The sequence below is a fragment of the Molothrus ater genome, chromosome 1 (assembly GCF_012460135.2).
Source record: "Molothrus ater isolate BHLD 08-10-18 breed brown headed cowbird chromosome 1, BPBGC_Mater_1.1, whole genome shotgun sequence".
NCBI classification, from domain to species: domain Eukaryota; kingdom Metazoa; phylum Chordata; class Aves; order Passeriformes; family Icteridae; genus Molothrus; species Molothrus ater.
The window spans coordinates 6,047,919-6,071,520 of NC_050478.2; the positions used below are offsets into that span (position 1 = coordinate 6,047,919).

Genomic DNA, 23,602 nt, shown 5'->3' on the forward strand with positions numbered 1-23,602 from the left:
GTTTCTCTAAGGTGGTGCCAAGAGGACAGTGCTGGACTCTTTTCAGTGGTGCCCAGCGACTGGATGAGGAGCAATGTCACAAAATAAAAGTTTCACCTCAACGTGAGGAAGAACTTCTTTACATTGAGGGTGGCAGAGCACTGGAAAAGGGAGGTCACAGTTTTCTATCTCTGGAGACATTCCAAACCCACCTGGACACATTCCTGTGTCACCTGCTCCAGATGATGCTGCCTTGGCAGGAGGGTTGGACTGGGTGATGCCCACAGAATCCTTCCATCCCAAAGAATTCAGTGATTCTGTGATAGTCCAACCCCTCGGCAATGACCAGGGACATTTTCAACCAGACCAGGTTGCTCAGAGCCCCATCCAACGTGTGACCTGTGGATGTTTTCAGGGATGGGGCATCCACCACCTCTACCTGTACCAGTAACTCACCACCCTCATTGTAAAACATTTCTTCCTTAAATCTAATTTACATCAGCCCTCTTTTGGTTTTAAACCATTCCTCCTTGTCCTGTCTCAACAGGCCCTGTTAAAAAGTTTGTCCTCATCTTTTTTACAAGTTCCCTTTAGGGACTGGAAAGTCACCAGAAGATCTCCTCAGAACAGTATCTTCTCCAGGCTGAAGATTGTGGTATGGGGTTGGCTTTAGTCAATATAGGGTGATGTTACACTGAGCTTCTTTTCAGGAAAACCACCAGCCTGATTATTACCATTTTTCCCTCCCAAATCCCTGATTATGTTTATATTTGCCTCATATCCACCCAAACTAACCATTTTCAACCCAGCACCAAACCAGAGGCAATTTTCTGAAAAATAGGATCAGTTTAGCAATGTAAAACACCAGAATATAAGGATTTCATGGCCACACCATCACTTTACTGCAGGCAGCTTTCCTGGAAAGGTCTGGCCATGTTTCAGTGTGTGGCTGAGGGCATCTTTGTACCTCATGTGAGGATTACAGACCTCAGTGTGGTGCTATGAGTACAGGGAACTCAGGCTTTTTTTTTTTTTAATATTTTAATCTTTTTCCTGGTTAAGTTCTCCTGCCTTTGACAGTTGAAGTACATTGCTGGACTGCCTTGATACAGCTTCACATGCATGTATTGCCCTGTGCGAACACTTCTTTGCTAGGAGTGATAAGCAGTGTCACCACAGTGCTACAAGAGGTAACACACTCAAAAGGGAAATTAAATAATAATAATAATAATAATAATAATAATAATAATAATAATAATAATAATAATAATAATAGGACAGAGATGTTGTGGATGTCTCATCTCTGGAGGTGTTCAAGGCCAGGTTGAATGGGGCTTGGAGCAACCTGGTCTAGTGGAAGGTGTCCCCTAGCAGGGTAATTGGAACTGGATGATCGTTAAAGTCTCTTCCAACCCAAACCATTCTATAGTTCTGTGATCGAGATAACTTCGCTTGGAACTGTTTGCAAGTGGTGGGTAGTAGGGGCAGGCCTCAGCTATGCCTCTGCAGGGACGTTTTAGGGATTTTGGATAGCAGAAATGCCATTGAAATACTAAAAACACTCCTCTATGAAGAAGAAAATTCTCCAGCTAGATGCCAAAGACAAATAACAATGATTTTTAATGTCACACCAACGAGGGAAACAGTTATTTGTAATTTACTGTTTATTTTCATATACAAAAAGATAAACTTGTAATAGTTCTTTCTAGGTTTTTTTCCTCCTATCTGTTGGGGTGTAGCTGCTTCACACAGGGCAAATACTACATTCATACTGGTTTATTCAGACACCCAGTGCAAAGCTGAAGCAGCAAAACTCCAACTTGGCAGATCTAATTTCAAACTTGAGACTCTTTCTAAAATACCACAGTAAAAAGGAACAAAGATCCACTGCAAATTCATGAACTATGATACAATGTTCTTTCCAAAATGTCTTCATTTCATAACTGCAATACAATGGATGTCTGCATTAGGCCATCTTATACATACATTTTATATATGTATACTTCTGCAGAATATATATATATAAAATGTACATATATGAAAATCAGCACACTTCAATCCAAAAGGGGTTACAGCAACGAGCTTAACTCTCTATACTTTTTTCTTTAACAGGATACTTTAGTATAACTTTTGTTAACTCAGTAGTACAAGCTATCTCTGTTCTACATTTTTATAGCTACAAGAGTGAAATATAACCTACAACATTTACATTTCACATATCTTGGTATACAAACAGTACTTAGTGAATTTGAGCCAAGGACCAAAAGACTCTTTAAAAATTATTTCACCATCTGATAGAGCTTCCTGTAATTTACACTCAGTCTATTCTGCAATCTTCTAAATCATTTAATCTCATAGTTTGAGTTTAAATCCATTCCAACTGGAAATCCTGGAGAAACAGGTTACTGCAAACTCTTATGTATACTCTATATATACAAGTTAAGTAACACAGCGTAATAAGACTTAGCTATTTATCCTAAAACTGATATACACATATTCCACTACGCTAGACAAGTCTTAGGATTTTATTTTATTTCTTTAAATAAAGCACAAATTTAGAAGTAGCTGGTAAAACTTACAATAGGATGGTTATAAAATGACAAATGGTTAGGGTGAGATTTCTTCCTGCTGGTGCCAAAACATTTTCTTGTGAGTTTTTGTACTATGCTGTGTTGTTTAACTGTATGCATCTAATGTTACATGCAGAAAGCTCTTTCCACAAGAATTGACATCAAACTGTACTTAAGTCAACTTTACAGTACAAAATTTGTCAAACTCAAGGACGAATGTGAAAATATTAACAGGTGAAAGATCAGGCTTTCAACTCTACCATGAGGATCATGCAGAATTCATAAGCAGATAGTTTGAACAGATTGACAATGGCATTGTGCAGGCTTATGACATAGAATTGAGGCCAAAAATGTTACTTAGTTTGCAGTAACCACCTCCTTCAATCCTCACCCACTACGAGATTGATTTTTGCATCATAGTTATTCCATTGGAAGGCCAGCAGCATTGCAAAATACCTCCTCCTGGGACATTTTAGTACTTTGATTTACCAGAGATAATAATCATCAACCATCAATAGCCATAGAAACATTAGGCAGTCAAGAAAAAAAATAGGGAAATATCATGTTCTCTTCCTTTAGTAACAGTAAATTAATTACTATCCATTCATTACCAATAATTAAATGAATTACTAGTAATGGTAAATTTATTACTATTTGGAAAGCTACAGGAAAGCTACTATGCTGTCCAAGTAAAATACAGACTAATGTTGTATCAACTACATGGATACATTAAAAAAAAAAAGATTTTTGAGAGGGCAACACATAAAATAAAATGGTCATTTTAAAAATGGTCCCACTTTTATTTTTCCCCCAAAAATATAGCCTGAACATAATTCTCTTCAGCAAAGTACCATTAAGAAGTTGCTGTGGTTGAAGGTCTGATTTTATGAGTTGGTTCTTGGGAGTAGGTATTTGGAAAAGGAAAAGGCCAGACAGGTTCTAGGTCTTGCCAACATTTTTTGTTATCCACAAAGTTGCTAAGTCCACTTTCCAAAGCTATGAGATGCTCCAATCTCCTCCTCTATCATGGCTGGATTTTTGGTTTCAATTGTTTTTTATTTTGGAGTTTATTTTGGTGTTTTAACAGACATGGCAATGCAGAGATGCCATTGACTACTGAATTAGGATTTTAATTGACTAGGATGGTTACTGGTTAAACTTCAGTTTCTCAAAACACTGGAAAATTGAATGAAGTATGGCCTTCCTTGTCATGAAAACAGAAGCTATGGAATTTTCCTAGAACATGTTTGAGTTTTGCAATACCAACCTTATTGGAATGTTATAAACTGAGTTTTTGTTTATTTTAACAACTGGAAAGACTAAGAGGCTTCTGCTTCATAATGGGCCAAAAATGCAGAAGTGGTGTTTTATTCACATCACCTGCCCCATTAAAATACTGAAATAAAAGGCTAATAAAGGAAGCACTTTTCAGAAAACACTTTTTCTTTGTAGTTATCCAGCACAATGCCATTATAGAGCTTCAGAAAAGCCCTTTTGGTTTCAATGTTGGAATACAAAATAAGTTTTGCTTTTTTCCTTCAGTCCTTGGGGATCACTTTCCATTTACATATATATATCATATATATACATGTATATATGTATATGATACATATATATAAACACCCATATAGAGCAAGGTTCCTGTTTGTGTATGTTACAATATTGTAGTATCAAGGAGAATCCAGATAGCAACACTGTTTAACATGAGGTTTGAGGTAATTGGTTCTTGAAATACCTGGATCACAGACTGCATCCAGAAATGACAGCTGGGCAATGAAAAGTGGTTTTTTCCAGTCAGAGATTAAAAAAAAAATTAAACTAGTAAAAGAAAAAGAAAGCTTACAGCAGTTGCTTTTACATGGAAAAATAAAGGCACAACAGAATAGCATTACATTTCAGAACAGCTGGATGGACATAACACAAGTATGATCTCTTTCTGTGGAAGTGTCCTGACAAAAAGCATTGCTGCTTATTCCATAGGCTACTACTTCAGTCAGGGAACTGAGCATCACCCTAAAACGAGTCATGGAAAAGGAAGTCCCGTGTAAATAAGGGACCAGGTGTGCTTAGAAAGTGTTCCAGGAACACACACACACACACACTCTCGTGGTCACACAGGGTTGGATGGAAACTCTCCTCATGGTTTCCACAGGGCTGGGACTTCACCAGAACACAGCTGAGGGACTCAGTAATTGCAGGAGTCTGCTTGAATTAGTGAGCACTAATTGCAAAAGGCACACTGTCAAACCAGCTCCAAGGCAGTGCCATGTGTTGTTTGGTTTAAAGCTTTATTCAGTACCTCTCACCCACTGACACTGTGCTATCGTGGCTGAGAGGACTAAAAAGACTAGAGTGAATTTTAAGTCCAATGGAAAATTAGGTTACACCCCCCTGGCTCCCCCCTTTTTTTCCTTTAATACTTTTAGAATACCTTGGATTGCTTACACAGATTTGGGAAGCTCTTTCTCTTAGTAGGACTTTGGACATGACAGTGGTCCCTTTCTTTAGCGCCTCCAACACAGACTATTAAATCTGATTTTGGGAACGCAGAGCACATAGCTGTGTGTTCTGGTGAAGCCTGATTAGTTGTGTCACTTCAGAGAGAAGGAATTTCTAGGAACTGGTTTTATCAGGATTCCACTGGCAACAGCTCCTTACAGATCATATTGTCAGTGCAGCAGACACAGCTGCTATGAGTGGATACGGCAGCGAGCGAGATCAGCCTGGCTATTTGGCCTCGGTAAATTTTTAACACCCCGACTTCACAACTCACTGCAGCACCACAGCATATGCCAAAAGACACACTGCCCACACATGGCTACTCGCATGAACACGTGAAAAAACTCCTCCTGGGTTAACTGAAGATGGCCATAGAAAAGCAATAAGCATCTTTAGCAGGAGGGTTGTGATATGCAAGATAACCTAAACATATACTCAGTGCCGTCCTCAAAGCATGTCCAAGTACATCCAAACTTGCTCCTCAACCTGTTTTCAGGCTACACTTGTTCTATCCTCTAGACTTTGATGTAGTGCACACTTAATTTAAACATTATATATATATTTCTTTATTTATTTGCTGTGCATACACAGACCTTTCTCCCTTTTCCCTGCAGAAACATATTAGACATTACAAAAATAATTTGTGGTATAAAAGAATTATCACACAATGTAGAATTTTTGCTTGTATATGTAACTAAAATATATATATATATTTCCAAAAGTAAAAAAGTCAAAATGTCCTTATTTTCCTCTATTATATAGTCTATTTTATTTACAATGTTACCAAACAATATCCCGTATGTAAAAGTGACAAAAGTTTGTGGGACACTTCCTGCTTAGCAACTTCCCAAGCGGAGTGTGGCTTGAAGAGGACTGCAACAACAGCACTGTCACATCTTATCACCCAGCACCTTTCTCTGCAGTGAGTTCCTTCCATGCTAAGTGAAACCACACCTTTCCCCTGCAAAACAGGGCAAGCTCTGACACTCTGCCTAGAAAGTCGTGCAAGAGGAATAAAACGTTTCAGTGCTGCAATGTTGAGGGGGATCAGGATTCCTAACTGCCAGGCCAGACCCAGCCAGCCTGGAAATGTCTGCTTCCACTGAAACCACTGACTTCAAGTGGGAACAGCAGGGAGTCAGGAGACCCAAGGAAAACACAGGGGAGTTACTGGGGGGCACTCACAGACCTTCTCTTCAAAACCAAGACCTCTGCACTTCCATAGGTGTAACTGTCTAGCACATAAAGATATTCTGTAGGAGATTTTCAGCAGAATAAAAAGTGGGTTACTTTTGTCTTAAATAGAGATTTCTTAATGATCAGGACCAGCTAAAATCCTTAATTATAATGAATAGGCCTGGTATTACTTAACTGATGGTAAGGCTGGTTTATAGCCATTCTTATAAAATGCATGTATATTTCAATATAAGCCATATACAACTTCCAGCCTTCCAAATTAATGCAATTTCATCAGCAAGTCACAGCTCTACCATCTCAAAAAACCACCCCAGTTTTAGTTCTTGTGGTATTTCCAGTTTAAAAATGTGAAGTCAAATTTTCTGCACCTCAGAAACCAGTCCAGCCAGTGCAATAAATTCCTAAAAAGGAGTTCCAATAGAGAGATGGGGAATCCTGGCTCTTAAAGTCAAGGAGAATTTTTACTCAGGATATTTAGTGGTAATATTCACCTAAGAACTTCCATATGAGGGAGGGAGGCGACCAATAAAATTCTGCAGCCAAATTTTTGAAGACCTGCTTCCTCTAAGTCTGAATGGGAAGTGATATTCAGCACTTGGGAAGTAATGTAAGAGGTGCTGTCACCATCTTATTCAAGGGAGTGTTGAAAGGAAAAGAGCTGCAGTTGCTTATGACAGCTACACCTATGGATGTGCCCAATTCCTGACTTGGAAAAAGCCTCTGCAGTACCAAGCAGAACCAAAATCATGTTGTCAATGAGAGTTCAAATGAATTAGAGGTGAGGAAACTACTTGCTTGACAGCTCAACTGTTGAAAGACCAACAAGTTCATCAGAGCTTGTCTTTGTTAATAAAATAAATAAATACCAGTTTAAAAACCAGCTTTATCCAAATTGGTACACATTAAAAGTTCAGGATTTCCTTCTATGCTGCAATAGCAAGACACACGTACCTACACACATATAAAACTTGTTATCCAGCACACACCCAATTTGGAAATTCTTTTTCCAATCAGCTTCTGAATCCTGCTGACAAGATGATCTATAAGGAACCATTGCACCAGGAAGATGTAATACTTTACAATCAACATTCGGTCAAGGTTTGTACAGGGTCGTGCAGTTCCCCGCAGTAAGATAAGCTACATGTAAGAATTTGTGTTCATGCTTTCTCAAAAGAGAAGATTTCAGACACTGTTTAATAGGCTATTAAAATAATATGGCACTTTCAATAAATACTTTAAAGCTTTTTAAAGAAATCAGGATAAAAAAGCAACTGCTGTAATGAGCCTGTTTTAGCTATAATATGTAATGCTGAAGGAAAAAATCCAGAAGAGCAAACAGATATTAACAGTTAAAAGACAGTACAGCTTTTTTTCTTTCTGCAGCAATAGGAACTGGCTCCCATTCCCTGGGGAAAGGGAGCAAGCCCACCTCAAAACAAGTATTCACTCATTAACTGCTCTACGCTCCACCCCAACCCTTACATCACTTCACTTCTAAGACATAGTCACATTTTCATATAAATCTCAGTGCAGAAATGTATTAAACATGAAAAATACCGATCCTGCAAACATTTACAACCACACTTAACATTAAGTGAGTGCCTAATGTCATGACACCAGAAGAGCTACCTACACCCTCAATGCTAAGCATAGGTATGTTGCAGCATCAGGCCCAAAGGTGCCAATGGCCACCGGGGACATTGGCTGGGTCTAAATGGTATCGTTCTGTCTGGTTTTGTCAAGGTTTTCTCAACAGAAGCACATCAAGAAACAGAAACTTTCAAACCTACACACGGAAACACAGTTACATGTGTGTACATACTAATATGCAATATACATTCAGTAACTTGAAAGAATAGGTTAAGACTTTATTCAGATAGACAAATTAAGGCAATTCTCTTAATGTCTCTTCAAGATAAAGGACCGTGTCCTCATTTGTGACCTCTAGGTTTTAAAGCTATACTTTTCAAGAAATATATTTCAATTTTTTTTCTTTTAATACTTTCTCCAATTAGCAGTTTCTTTTGCTCAATAAATTATATCTGTGCAAGGGTGCACACTGATAATTTGGCAGTGGAGAGAAATCCAATTCATTTATATATAATACAGACTTTTTACATTTCTGTTACAGGGTGATTAGTTTAGGACTGCATTTTGGCTTAACACAAAGAAAAATTTAGAAGATCTGGCCATCCAATGGACATAACTTTGTCAGTCTAGCAAGACACAAAAATTCATGTTATATTCAAAGTAAAAAAAAGAAAAAAAAATAAAAATAAAAGAAAAAGAAAAAAAAAAAAAAAGATGTACTGTCCTTTCACTAAAACAGACCAAAAAAACCAAAAAAACAACAACACAGAATGGAAACAGCCTTCACAAATAAGAGTGAATAATGCCCAGGTACCTTATATAGGCAGTTATTCCACAACTGTATACAGTTATTTACAATGGTGCTTTATTAAACAAAACAACAAAAAAATGGTAGCACTTCCTAAAAGATTTTGGAACTTTTTTTCTTTTTTTAATTTTTTTAAAACTCCCTTGTCATAAAAGCCAACTTACATTAAAATATACTTACTACAAGACAACACAACTAACAAAATATATAATAAAACTCATACAAGTAGAAAATTCTGAGGTATTTCTGGTTTGAGGTGGTCTGTGGTCATGAAGTTTTTAATTTTTTTTCAGTTTAAACCTCGGAAGCCACGTAACGTGTGTGTGTATGTTTTGTGTTTGGTTTTTTTTTTTTTAAGTTTTTTCTTTTTTTAAACATTGCATGTTTTGCAAATTAAAAAAATATTTCAATGTTGAATCAGCAGCATTAGGAACATTCACTGACTAGAGCGAGTTTATGGCATAATAAGAGTAACGGTATTTTCGAATATGCACCACTTTAAGACAAAAGAGTTTCATCACAGAGTAAGGAGAAAGCAGCGTCAAAGAAACCAGTGGGAGAGGTGCTGTGGGAATCACTGCTGCTGCTGAGCTGCCTCAGCTCCCTGCAGCCAGGCAGCTTTCAAGGCTTCTCAGATGCTACAGGAGCCAGCTGCCACCATTCACTCCCCCAGTCCCAAATTAATAAAGAAAAAAAATTTATATAACCAGCTTTCACCCTTTTCCTCTTTCCACCATCTGCACCATTAGCTTGGGCTGAAAGATAATCAACCCAAGGCCAAATTCTCTCAGCTGACTCACACTTAAAACGAGATGCAAAAATTTTCTCATCTTCCAGTGTTTTACCAAAGTGCTTCTGAAATCACACTTCCCCACCTGTCCTGATGACATTGAAAGCATCCTTCTTACTACTACCTGGAATTGAAAAATAAATGTTATAGTCCTGTTTTGTTCTTTTACCACCCAACCCCAGACTCTGGAGGAAGAAACAAGTGCCTGTCTTCCAACCACTGCCTCTTTAACTCCGCTTTCTCCATACGCTGCAGCCGTAAATACTCTGCCCAGAAATGTCCTTCCCCTCCTCTAATGGTTACCTGAGAAGTAGCTCCATAACAAATGATGTTTCCCCAAATGCTGCCAAGTCCAACGTCACTCTCCCCACCCCTATTCTACGCTCCCCCCTTCAATTATACCATCAAGAATTAACATTCTCTGCCTAGTTACTTTTTTTTTCCCATGTTACAATGACACCCGTTACATCCGTAAAAGACACATCTGCTGTTTTTTTCTGAAGCTCACTTCCAAAAAAAAAAAATTTAAAAAAATAAAAAAGGAACTGAACCCAAAACCAACATGGGGAAAAAATGCTTTTGAGGAAGGTGTATTCTTTACATAACAGTCTTAAGTTTCCTCCACAGTTTGCAGCATTGCGTTTTCGAAGGTGGTAGGTGGTTTTCCTTATGTCACAGATGCTCCGCTCAGAAGACAAACTGATAAAGAGAAACCCAGAAAACTGAATAAAATAAAAACAACTGAAGTGAGTTTGTTGAGGTTCTGAGGTACCTGCACCTTTTCTGCATTCATTAGTCGGCACCTGAATGCTTGCTGAAATGTCCATTTTTTTTAATACAGTAGAGCAATGTGCTGGTAAAATTGATCCAATCCAAAAAAATAATAATAATAATAATAACAATAATAATAAAAAGTCAAGATAAAATAGCAGCTGCATTCATGGGTTTGTTGAATTTTTGTGATTTTGTTTTTTTTGTACTTTTTTTTTTCTTTAAACTCTTTTCCTTGTTGGTTTTTTTTTTGTTTGTTTGTTTTTAAATCCGCTGAGTCTGGAAAGACAAAAGTGAACCAAGACCCAGCACTCAGATACTAGACTCTTTGGGTGGCAAGTCCACGTTGGTGACGGACGTCACGATGGAGACGAGGCAGTCCGAGGTAGTGCCGTTGACGGATTTGCGGATCTGCGCGATGCGCTCCTCGACGCAGCCGGCCGAGAGCCGCGCCTCCGCGTCGTGGTCCCAGCACTCTTCGATGGTCACGCAGAGCTGCGCCAGGCCCTGCGGACACAACGGCCATAAAACACCTTTAGTCACCTGCCTTACCATGAGCATCGTGCAGAATTCATAAGAAATGTCACCTGCCCTATTATGAGGATCATGTAGAATTTATAAGCAACATCACCTGCCCTATTGTAAGGATCTTGCAGAATTCATAAGCAATGTCACCTGCCCTATTATGAGGATCTTGCAGAATTCATAAGCAATGTCACCTGCCCTATCGTGAGGAATTTGCAGAATTCATAAGCAATGTCACCTTCCCTATCATGAGGATCTTGCAGAATTCATAAGCAATGTCACCTGCCCTATCGTGACGATCACGCAGAATTCATAAGCAATGTCACCTGCCCTATCACGAGCATCATGCAGAATTCCTAAGCAGATAGTTGGGACAGATTGACAGTGGCAATGTTAAGTACAATTCCAAAAGAATTGACATCAATGTACTTAAATCAACTTTACAGTACAAAATTTGTCAAACTCAAGGACGAATGTGAAAATATCAACAGGTGAAAGATCAGGCTTTCAACTCTACCATGAGCATCATGCAGAATTCATAAGCAGATAGATTGAACAGATTGAAAATGGCATTGTGCAGGCTTATGGCATAGAGTTGAGGCCAAAAATGTCACTTGGTTTGCAGTAACCACCTCCCTCAATCCTCACCCGCTATGAGATTGATTTTTGCATCATAGTTATTCCATTGGAAGGCCAGCAGCATTGCAAAATACCTCCTCCTGGGAGATTTCAGTACTTTTAGTACTCCAGCAATGTCACCTGCCCTGGGGGAGGCTGCTAGAACCCTAGTCAGTGAAAATTTTAAACTTTCTGTACTAACAACTGCTAACCCCCTAATAAAACACTGCATTTAACCTACAGCTATAGAAAAACCATCCAAAATTAAATGATAGAATTAAGATTGTATGTGTATAGTTTAAATAAAAATGTGTAACATCATGTAATAAAAAGCGTAAAGCTTTAAAATATAATAATACAAAGCAAAATAGAAGTTTTTGGGGATATAGGTGGAGAGAGTGACGTTTGTTTATAGTATAAAACAAAATAGAAATTTCAAAACAGAAACTAGTCTATCTTCTTTACCTTCTTCACCTTCTTCTTCATAAGTTTAAGTAATATTGTGAAATTAAATTTAAATAATCCACATTACAAAACACAAGTAGTTAGTTATTAAGGTAAAGATAAAAATAATTTAAGCATAATTTCTTAATTAAGCAGTTTATCCTTAAAAAACCTAATAAAAAAGCAGTACAAGTCCATTTTTTACCATATTAGTAAAATTTTTACCATATTAGTGAAATACTATAAAACTCACAACTGATAAAACTATAATATAAATAAAAACTAATAAACATCTAAATCCAAATAAAAAAATACCATCTCACAATTTAATCCCAACCTTAACAAAAGAAAAAAAAACAAAAAAAATCAACATTAGTGTTGCCCTGTGTGAGGATCAAACTCACAACCTTCAGGATGCCAAAGTGATTTTTGCTTTTGTATTTCCTTCATACATGTTCATAGCTCTGTAGACTATTGCTGTATAATTATATAGCTCCTAGCTAGCTCCAGCACTTTTCCTACCCTGATAGGAAGAAAGACAAAACACATTCCAAAGGCTCCTGTCATACCTTGTGTTTTCTTGGGAACACAAGGCTACCCTCCCAGGACACTTTCCAATAAACAGAGTACAGCTGTTACCAATGAGGGGCTCCAGAAGAGGTTGGACTAAGAGGGGGAATTACCTCATCACCTGTGTTTCTAATTGGAGATTCTTGTTAATTATACTAATCAACTAAACTTATAAAGCTGTACTTGCCCTATGTGGGGTGGGCAGTTTTCCACATCTGCCCCTGGAGGCCTCCAATCAAAGACCAGTTTTTATATTACCTCCTATGCTAATATTGTCTCTAAAGTGTGTTGTTTTATTTCTATATCTTTAAGGCATCATGGGCACCACCTTGTCAGTGGGTGGAGAGATCCACTCAACACAGCCAATGCTCTAAAAAACCCCTACAAGAATTTTTTCTACAGTATGCCAATTACCATGAGATAAGCTTCAAGAATTACTTTAAATATGTGTTTTCATGGTTCTTTTTAAGCATCTGCTTTCTAAGGCTTGGTCGCATTCCGCCCCAAAAGTGCTTTTTTTAATATCAAAATAAATCCCAAGATTCAGCAGTTGAAGCTTTAAAAGACAAGAAGTATTAAGATTCCCATGATGAAACTGTGAGAGCTGGCAGCACTGTATCAGTTACTATGAAACCATTTGCTTTGTTTGCAATCACTTCTCTCCATATCCCCAAAAAACCTGAATTCAACAGTGCTTGAATAACACAGCTCTTATTTGAACCCTCATTTGAAATGGAACACTTTTTTTTTACAATCCACAGCTCCCTCCCTAGCTTCTGGGAAATGAGTTAGTACACCTGAGTCTAGCAAAATCTGTATCAGTTTGGGCAAAATAGAGGTATTTGACTTCTTACTGAAGCCCAGTGAGATGTCATCATCTCTTATCTTCCTGATCTAAGGAAAATCAACTCTTTTATTAAAAACGTGAGCCTGAAATGAACTACCTCTGGGAAACCCACACTGCATTTTGCTTCATTGTCTGCTTGTTTTCACAGCTGATTAATTTTTCCTCCATAAACTGCTCCAAGTCTTGCATGGTATCTAGCTTATGAGGAGTCTGTCTCCAATGGTATGGATGGTTTTCTTTTTCTTAATGAAAGGACTTTATTTTCCATTCTTTCACCATACTAAAGGAGCCCTACTAAAGCACCACACGCTCCACATTCAGCACTAGCTGATTATTCAGCTTGTTTAGTCTCTAAAAACAAGAGATAAAAAGAAAAGGGAGCACAAAGGTGTTGAGCAACCCCTCATTCCCCAGAGCTGACTCTGGCTAACACTGGGAATGCATAACCAATCCCTCATTCCCATCACACAGGAAAATATTTTCCACTGTTAACCAGGAGGGACGTACGGGATGTTTTAGCCAGTGATCCTTGAACACGGGGCGCATCTTCTTGTGAACCACCACTTCTTGCAGGTCCTCCAGGGATGGGTGCTGACCTATTTCTTCTTCAAAAGGCAGCATGTATTCATCCACTGGACCTACAGTGCACACAGAGAATCAGGTTAGGGCAGGAATGGCCTCTGCAGAGCCACAGTGTCCCCATGCATGAGTGAGCTGCAGCTCTGGAGCAACCTCAACCCACTGCAACAAAGGCTGACGTTCACATGCCACTGCAGACAAATGTGATTTACATTCCTCCTGCACAATGGTTTCTGCTGTCCCTGCTGCTTGTCTGGCCGTGCATTTTCCACCTCACTGAGTTACAAATCCAAACCCTCAGCCAGGCCTCCAGATCTCACCCTTTCCTTGAGGAAGTTTGCCAGGTAATCCGTGATTTATTTAATATAAAGAGCAGATCAACTCATCCTCCCCACATTTTAACACAACAATTCAACACACAATAACCTAGAGAAAGATTTCAGCATGAGCATAATTTCATTTTAGCACTGACTAACAAGGTCAAGTATATACAACACATAATTTCTTGCTTTGTGATCTGGTTTGTTTATAGGTTTGAGCCAGCCCTGACACACTGGAGCCAGATGCACTTGTCCCAAGTAGTGGCTCCTAAGTGTAAAATGATTTCTGAATGCTTCACTTATACCAGTTATGGCTGCACACTGCCCAGGGCCATGGGAATGAGACAACTGTTATGAGTATCAGTGGAGATGCTGGATGATAGCAGCAAGTTCTGCTTATTGAAACATCATTTGGCTTTTGGCAATGTGTAGATGCTCTCTCAGAAAAAGCAGCCCAGCTTAACTGTTGGGCTTCTCAGGGTGCTCCATGGCACCACTTAAGGTTTCTCAGTAGCAAAGAATTACCTCTTTTTAGAGCAGAGATACCTCAAAAGGGTCTTTCCAGACTAAAATAAAAGAGTTGACCGCTTCATCTGCTCATGAATTGTAACACCAACAGCACAATGTTTACTCTAAAGAATGAAATCACTTAAGTGGCTTATCATTATTCTTGTTTACTCAGTGGCAGCCACTAAACCAAACTGAAGCACTTGCTCCAATCAGGGTCACTTATGACTTTGCTTTTCCTCCAAGAGGAACCCAGGCTGTGGAGAGCAGCACTGGTGATCTGCAAGCTAAATGTGCTGTTGACACAGCATCACTTCTGAGCTGAAGTGCAGATGAGGCTCAGTGTAACTCCCCATCATCCCAAAGGAAGCCTTCCCCCTGACTCAGTGGTGCTGTGTGTGGCACCTGGGGTATCTCAGCTGCCTGGACTGGCAGGAGATCACAAACATGATAGAAAAATTTGAAGTGGATATTTGGGGCACCTCAACAGAGAAGGGCAATTCTTATATGAATGATTTGTGTACCACTGTTTTACCTTACTGTGCTCCCAGATCTCTGATCCTCCAGCATTTTACCTCTTTAGACTGAACATTTCTGAAGATAAGACATTCTATTATCACACACTCATGGAAGGCATTTTAATTATAGTCACACTCCTCAGTCCTACTGTAATGTTAACAAAAACACTTCAAGTCCAGGTGAGATGCTGTTGTTTTATGAACTTGATTTTCAGTTCAGAGCACCCATATTTATACAAGAAGAAAAAAGTTGGAGGAAGCAGCCTTGGAGCTACTACAACGATGTGACTGCTTCCCTGTCCTGGACATGGCAAGGGTCACCAAAGGACAGATGTGTTGATTGGACAGATGTGCTGATTGGACACTTCACAGCATCATTTTAATATTTAAAAAAGGAGAAAGGAGACACCATGAAGTTCATACTTTTAGATCCTTCAGGAGAAAGTGAGATCCTCCAAAGCTGTAAATGAAGCAACAAACCTAGCCCACTGCTGAGAGAGGGCTTGATCAGCAAAAGATCAATAACTAATGACTTTTGATAGCAGGGAAATGGGCTTGCTGACCCAGGAAGGTCCTTCCAGCCCCGTGTTCCTGCTATAGCTTTCCATTCAGGCTACCCCACTGCCCTGCATAAGCCAGGTGACAGCCAAGCTGGCTGTGTGGCTCTTCTCAGGAGCCCAGGGCATGCCCTGGTCACAGGCAGAAGTGTAGAGTGCCACAGAGAGCAGCACAGGGCAGGCTCAGGAGTAAAGGACATCCATCCTGTAGGGATCACCTTCTCCCTCTGAATTCTCAGCAAGCTAAAGCAACATACTAAAAAGTACTTTGAGGTTGGAGCACTTACAAAGGGTATAATATACAGAGACTAACACCTTATGTTAAAAAACAAAGGAAAAACAGGTTGGCTGCTTTTAATAAAAATATGCCATTGATTTTTTTTTTTTTAAACAGAGATAGATCCATTCTCTGGCCAACTAAACCACATTGAAACAGAACCCTCCCTAGGGAATAAGTCTTTATTCTTACCATCAACTGCTCTACATCTGGAGACTAGCTCCCACAACACCAGTCCCATTGCATACATGTCTATTCTCAGGAAGGCGTCTCGTTGGAAGTTGATTGCTCCCTCCAACACTTCAGGAGCCATGTACCTCCTTGTTCCCACCTAGAGAGAAAAAACACAGCTCAAGTCACAGTGCATTTGGGCCCCTCAGCCTCTGCTGGGTGGAGGTGAGTGACAGCTGGTTTCATTAGCCTGGAGGCCACTGCTGCTAAAGGTGCACCTTGCTCGAAAAACAAGCAAAGGGGAGCTGTTTCTTCTGACACTGATTCTCATTAAGATCACTCCAGTCCAGATAAGCAACATAAAGGAGGAAGCCAAAGTGCAAGGCTACATGTGTGATACTCATTCAGTGCACACTGCAGGTCTGCATCCCGCTGCATGTTGCTCTGGCAGAACAACCTGCATGAGAAAATGCTGTCTTTGGAGACACACAGAACACTCTGAGGTCAAGTCTGGCTTGAAAAGTTCAGTCCTCTTTCACTCAAAAAAACCCCCTCAACAAAAAACTCCAAACTCAAACAAACAACCCCTCGAATAAACAAAAATACAATCAAAAAAAAAAGGGAAAAGAGAAAAAATTATATATCCTGAAATGGTAGGAAAAGGTGTTGTTTTGACAGCCCTAGATAAAACAAGTCTCCTGCATCCACAGAAGTAGCAAAACATGAACCCTGGCTTGCCATGGTTTGGAAAAGATCTGTTCTTGTTTTGAGGGAATAGGCATTATATTGCCTCCATTGTTATGTTTAGTAGAGCTTATCATGTAGGAGAGTAGACAGGATAACAAAGAAAAACAGCAGCTTTCTTGAGAACTGGAACACTTTTAATAATTTCCTTTAAGGAAATTCTCACCTCTTACTGTTAGCTGAGGCAGTGGGATCAGAGTGAAGCCAGGATATGTTAAGATGTGCAAAATATTGGAAAAGTCATAAAAAGGGTGACAAAAATGAGGAAAGCTGAGTAAGGCTAACCAAGGAGAGAGTGTTCATTCCTTCTGAGATAAAGGTAAAAAAAAGGGAGACTACACTGGAGATGGGAATTCAGAAAGCACTGGAGGCACAAGGAGGTGATGATGGCCTTGCTGTCCTGGCATGGGAGCAGAATGAGGGGCTGCTTGCTGCAACACAAAGGCAGAAAATTAAGAACCCATAAAATTGTAATATATTGTTTACACAGTGCACAGCCAGCTGGGCCAAGGGTCACCCAAGCAGCCAGCCTGGCTGAATTCTTAAAATTAAATCAATAATTTTAGGACTATTAATATTAGATTTGTGGTATCAGTATTAATATTTAGGAGCTTTATTATTTATGTAATGAGCTAGAGAAGTGCTGTGTGCAGCAGACTCCAAAACTAAACACTTCTAAGATTCAGCTGGGCTATCTTGCCTTGCTTTGGTCCAGAAAGGTTGGACCTTGATGATCCTTGAGTCCCTCCCAACATGGTATTCTGTGATTCTATGGATATTTATACCAAAACAATAAAGAGACAATGAGCCTTGTGTCTGAAGGAGGAAGTCACTTGACCCCAGAGCTGGAGGGACCTCACCTGCACAGCAATCAGAAAGTCTGAGGACACTCCCGACTCACCCAGATTAAAGCAGCTCACAGAATTTATGTCTGAGCACAAGTTTCTATGGAAAAAAATACATATCTCAAAGAGAATTAAATGCATCTACACAAACTATCCCCCACTCCAGAGAAGGTATGGCAAGGGCAACTTTTAAAAAAGTTAAAGGTAATGATTACCTGTCCATGAGTGTCCCCTGGAGGTTTTCCAGGTTCAAACCGCACAGCCAGTCCAAAATCAGCTAGCACAGCTGTCAGGTCATTCTTCAGCAAGACATTTTTACTCTTGAAGTCCCTATGGACAAGGCAAGAAGTAAGGGAAAGGTTTATCATGGCATGTATCTAAATCACACTGCAGCACACACATTGTCTATAGGCTCAGCAGCTCCCAGTAAATCAGCTCCTTTCTTCCTCTCTTCTCCAGAGTCCCAGCATGGCCAGTGCTGCAAACTTGGCTGCTCCTCACTGCTCTTGTCCCCAAAACACAACCAAGCAGCCCTGAGCTGACCAGCACAGAGTCAGCCAAACTCCACAGTGAATTATCTCAAAGTAAAACCTGGTCTGAAGGGGCTCTTTTAATTAGAGCAAGCTGTATATAATGCTTTATAATGTATATAAGGCATCATTTCTTGCTCCAAGCACCAGCTCTGGACCCCCATCTTCTGGGCCCTTCTCATTCCCAAGAACAAAACCAAGGCAGGTTAAGGGAGTAGATTACTCTTTATCCTGGTAAGGATGTTTGCTCCTATCTACAAAATCAGATCTTTCTGGAAACCAGCAGATGCTGGTGAGACTCTCCCCACCCTGACTCCATGCTTCAACAGACTTTTGCCATAGTCATCCATCAGCTTTCAGCTGTAATTGCTGGATTGATCTTCCCTGGAGAATTCAGAAGGTTGGAAAGCAAGCAGGGAAGGGGGTGAGGCCACACAGACACCCTGTCAGGGTCAGAGCAGGCAGCTGACATGGAGGTGTAAGAATTTGCAGTAGAGATGGTGGCTTTGTGCTTGAAGGGGACATTTGTGTCAGTCCTGTGCTGCAGCAGGATCATTTCAGGGCAGCTCAGGTAAATCTGCAGGGGCTGGGAAGGGTGGGGGGTGGAGGAAGATCACACTGAGATGCCAAACCAGTCGAGCCCTGTTCCCTGGGCTTCCTGCATTTTCATCTGAAAAGGAATGTTTGGCAATCTAATTAAATTACAGACCTTAGACAGCAGATGGCAATTGTCCTGTATGCTCAGCATTATAACTTCCCTATCATCAATTCGCTCAGTGACCCTGCTGATTGCAGGACATTGCAGGCCTGCACAAAATAATTAATGAGGGCAGATACAATTGTTCTGCACTAGAGAGACCTGTCAAAATTCTTTGTGAAGAGAGAAACTGCTGGACTATAGAGAAGGGGCTGCTCCCTGCAGCCTCAGATGCCAGAACATCAGCTCAAAGCACTGCAAGCAAAAATGACCCAGCCCCTGAATCTGAGCTTAAAATATCAGAAGAGAGGATTTATCCTCTCTAAGCTGAACACAGTGTGATGGGCATTTCTGGCTTGAGGATTAAGATGAGGGAAGTGGGTGTGAAGTTGGAGGGCACTGTGCAGCCAGGGAACCCCAGCAGGAAGCAGCCTCCATCAGCTCTAGGGACTGAGTGCAGCTTTGCAGAGCCTCCCAAACATTGGTACCCCTCCATTACACAGAAGAACTGCATTTCCCACTATTGGCATCCCAGAGACTGCCTGCTTCCATGCCATGGCTGTTTCCCCACAGGCTTAGGAAACAGCCATCATCTAATGACATGGATAAACGCCTTTGCTCGGTCAGCTTTAGGGGATTATGCCCTCAGGATGGTACAGACTGTGCACGAGATTTTTGCAAAGCAGTGGCTCAGATGAGGACCACACAGAAATTATCAGACAATCTGCCTGAAAGATATGGTTCCAAGGTGAAACAAGATGTAAACCAGCATTACTGTACCAGCATGTGCTGCTGCTCCTCACCTGCAGTGCCCTTCAGGCATGCAACAGTTAACTCCTACATCTTGATACACGATGCAGGGATTTCCCTTTGCAATTCCATTTTTTTCCCCCCATTTCCATACATTTCCCCATTTTTCCATGCTTTCCTTCCTAATTTCCTTTCACAAACCACCTTGAACTGACAAGTCTGAGCTGCAATGCAAATGTACCCAGGCCAGGGAGAAGAACTTAATCCAAGCCGTGCCAAGTAGCTTTCCCATAACATCATATGCATTAGACCATCCTAAAATGGTCACTGCCAAAGAAAAGTGGCATAAAAAGAAGAATTTTTATTTTTTTTTTTCATATAGCACTTCAAACTAGGGAATACAGAACAAGCAGACTATGAGTAATGGGTGAGTTAATTCGATTGAGACACTGGAGATTTTATTTGCAGCTTCCACGTGGGGGCACTTTTGCACCAACAAGTGATTCCATAACCTTAATCTTCCTCGTAGTGCCGGGGGCCAGAGAGGAGTTGGCTGAACCCCTGCCCAGCAGTGGCTGGGGAGTCCCACCTGGCAACCCCAGCATCTCCATCCATGTGCACTGTGGGAGGCCATTCAAAAACACCCCCCACGCCCCCCTCCCCAGATTTAAAATGCATTTAGTGTTTTCTTTCAAAAATAAAATTAAAAGGATAATCCGAGGGAAATCCCTTGTGTCCTGAAACCCCTCCTCCACTAGGTATGTGCTAAATTCACACAAATGCTGCATTCTACAGCTTTTATCACTAGCTAAATGGACAGGGACACTAATGAGCACGATCTGTTGCTTTAAAGCCTTTCTATAGCCTTCCTCTGTTCCCCACCCTCAGGAATTTTCATCTATAAACCACTGCCTTTATTCTACAGGGACGAATGTCAGGGACACAGGGGTCAGCTCCAGGAGCAGCACAAAGGCATCTGCAGGTTCTTTCAAAAGCCCCCAGCTCTCCAAAACATTCAGGTTTGGGGAGGTGGGGTGTTTTGGGGGCAGGGATACCCTTGCAAAAACGGGGATTATCTTGCCATACATGAAGCCAGGCCTGCTAGATCAGGTACAAATTGCTGCAGCTGGACGTGGGGTTTAAGTCCCTCCTAGATGAAATGCAGTGGGTGGTGGGGGGAGTATGGCCACGGATTACAGCCTGTAAATCCTTCTGGAAATCTCCCCCATCCTGCCCTGCCACAGCAAACCACTCTGAAGAGATACTTTAATCTAGGGCAAGCAGTGTGGGACTTTGGAGAAGGGCTGAAGCATGAGGATGGTTTAACCCAGCTGCTTTCTTGCTGTCCCCTCTGCACTGCCACCCAGTGGGTGGGTTGAAGCATGTGCCAGGAGGTCTCAGGGGCAGGGTGGCCCCCGCTGTGGTGTCTCTAATAAGCACCCTGGCATGATTTGGGCCTTATAAAACTACAGGGAAAAGTAGGAGCCATTTCCTGCCTTTCCACAGTTTCTCCATTTTTCACCTAATGATCAAAGGCTCTGTGGGAACACACACAGTGGAGTTATCAGTCTAAATCAGGGAAAAATAGGGTCCAGCTCCTGATACAGCCATTGTGATGGTGTTCACAGGGGTCTCAGGTTGAGGGAAGAGACGAGGATCTGACTTCCATGTTTCAGAAGGCTTTATTTATTATTTTATGATATATATTACATTAAAACTATACTAAAAGAATAGAAGAAAGGATTTCCTCAGAAGGCTGGCTAAGAATAGAATAGGAAGGAATGATAACAAAGGCTTGTGGCTCAGGCTCTCTGTCTGAGCCAGCTGGGCTGTGATTGGCCTTTAATTAGAAACAACCAACATGGGCCAATGACAGATGCACCTGTTGCATTCCACAGCAGCAGATAATCATTGTTTACATTTTGTTCCTGAGGCCTCTCAGCTTCTCAGGAGGAAAAATCCTAAGGAAATGATTTTTCATAAAAGATGTCTGCAACACAGCCATAGAAATACACAGATCATAATGCAATGACTTTACCAAGCCAAGTCCCTTCAAAAAGTGGTTCTGCAGCAGCAGAATTCACTTTTCACCAGAAGGGAAGAGCTGATGGAAGAGGGAAACCCCTACTCTTTGGACATTCACATCAACCATTGCCAACTGTGCTATTCCACAGGCAAGACACTTATTTGCCCCTCAGCATTTTATATGTGGTTGAAAAAAATTCTCATCTTAGCACAGGATTTGCTGGGTTAAAAAGCCTTTACTTCCTAAAAGCACAACTTCCTCCTCTATTCAACAGCATCATTTCAAAGACAGTGTCAACAAAAGAGGCTTTACCTGTGTGCTATGGCAGGTTTGTGTCCTTCACCTTTGCACCAGGGGACATCTTCATGAAGGTAGGACAAGCCACGGGCCATTGTTTCTGCAACATGGCAGAGCTCGTTCCAGCTGATAATGTTGCCCTTCAGGTAATCTGTCAGAGAACCCTGCAGAACAGGACATTGTCAGTTCTTAATCACAGACCCCTCTATGTGACAGATGTGCCAACTCATCAGTTTAGAGAATGGTTTAGAGAGTGCTTGAAAAATCTGAGCCTTGATTTAATGGGGGGAGGAATCACTAATGAAAGGAAAAAGAAAAAATGAAAATCGGAATTGTCCATGAGTTTTCAGCCCTTGACAGCACAGACCTCCTGATGTCTACTCATCTGCCAGGGAAAGGGAGGGAGGTAAGGAAGGGAAAAAATCATCTTTAACCACAGCAATTCATCCAATCTCAGCAAGGGGAAAGCCCTCCATGCAAGATGAAGAATCATATCAGCTGGTTGTGGCAATGATTGACTCAAGAAGACCTTGGATTTACCGGGGGATAACACTGCTGGCTCAACCCCAGGTTTGCACATTTGTTTTAAGTGTTAGCCATGGTTTATAACTAAAGCAATCCATGAAGGGGGAGATGTGCCCCAAGCCTCAAAAGCAAACATGGAGCCCATCTGCAAGGGGCAAGCTAGATCTGTGAAATCCATCTCCCTTGATGCTCATCTATGCACAACAAGAGATGGTGACCACTACAGATGTGAGCTGTGGCCTTTTGTGCCTCTCTCCCTTCCTAAATCCCACTTTTATTAATCCTTTATTTGTGTAGGGAAGCCTTGAAACTAAAGGAAGGGCATTTGAAGCAGGGGAGCAGGAACACTTTGCTACCACAGAATCATGGCCCACCAGGAACACACTGGGGGAGTTACAGGGATTATAATCCTGCTGTACCACAACCACCTCCCTCTCTGCCTTCCCAAAATGTACATGCAATGATACATTACCTTGTCATGGAAAGCTGTGATCAGCCAGAGCTCTGTCTCCAGGTTTGTCCCCCTTTTCTCTGCTGCGATAAATTGCAAAAGGTTTTCATGCTTCATGCCAGGAGTGTTGAAAATCTCCCTCTCACTCTGCCAAGATTGCTTATCCTGAAGCAGGGAGAAAGGCACCATCAAAGATCACGCTTCCCTTTAAAGCAAACAGCTCCTTCAGTGCAGTCAGAACTACTCACACTACTCTAAAAATCATGCTCCTGTGTTGGGATGTGATGCATCCCTTCAAAAAAAGGCTGTTTTCCCTAAAGAAGAAAGACAAGTTGCTGTCCTCAGTCTCCCCTCTCCAAAATTATCCTCAGCTGTTCCTAAAGGACATGTGTGGGGAGCGGAGAGGAAGCCAAACTCAACCTTACTGAGAAATAATATTTTTCAAGATTTCCTAAGGATACTTGCAAGAAGAAAGCCTGAGCAAACAGCACCCAGGATCAGCCTTGCAGTGTAATTGCTGCAATTGCAAAATCTAATCTAGGCTCTATTGAATATTTACTAGTAGGTCACAGCTGGCTTGGACAGAAGATGTGCAGATCT

General features: G+C 41.0%; 1 protein-coding gene across 1 annotated transcript in view; it reads right to left on the reverse strand.

Annotated features, from left to right (window-relative positions):
* Positions 1 to 1,573: 1,573 nt before the first annotated feature.
* ACVR2B (activin A receptor type 2B) overlaps positions 1,574 to 23,602 on the reverse strand; it is a 112,042-nt gene continuing 90,013 nt past the window's right edge. Inside the window, exons 6-11 of the mRNA XM_036379130.2 lie at positions 23,024 to 23,167; positions 22,042 to 22,190; positions 17,942 to 18,056; positions 16,159 to 16,297; positions 13,716 to 13,846; positions 1,574 to 10,711 (exon numbers count right to left, since the gene is read on the reverse strand). Coding sequence (XP_036235023.1) covers positions 10,517 to 10,711; positions 13,716 to 13,846; positions 16,159 to 16,297; positions 17,942 to 18,056; positions 22,042 to 22,190; positions 23,024 to 23,167 — 873 coding nt within the window. The 3' untranslated portion in view covers positions 1,574 to 10,516. The remainder of the gene's footprint in view (positions 10,712 to 13,715; positions 13,847 to 16,158; positions 16,298 to 17,941; positions 18,057 to 22,041; positions 22,191 to 23,023; positions 23,168 to 23,602) is intronic.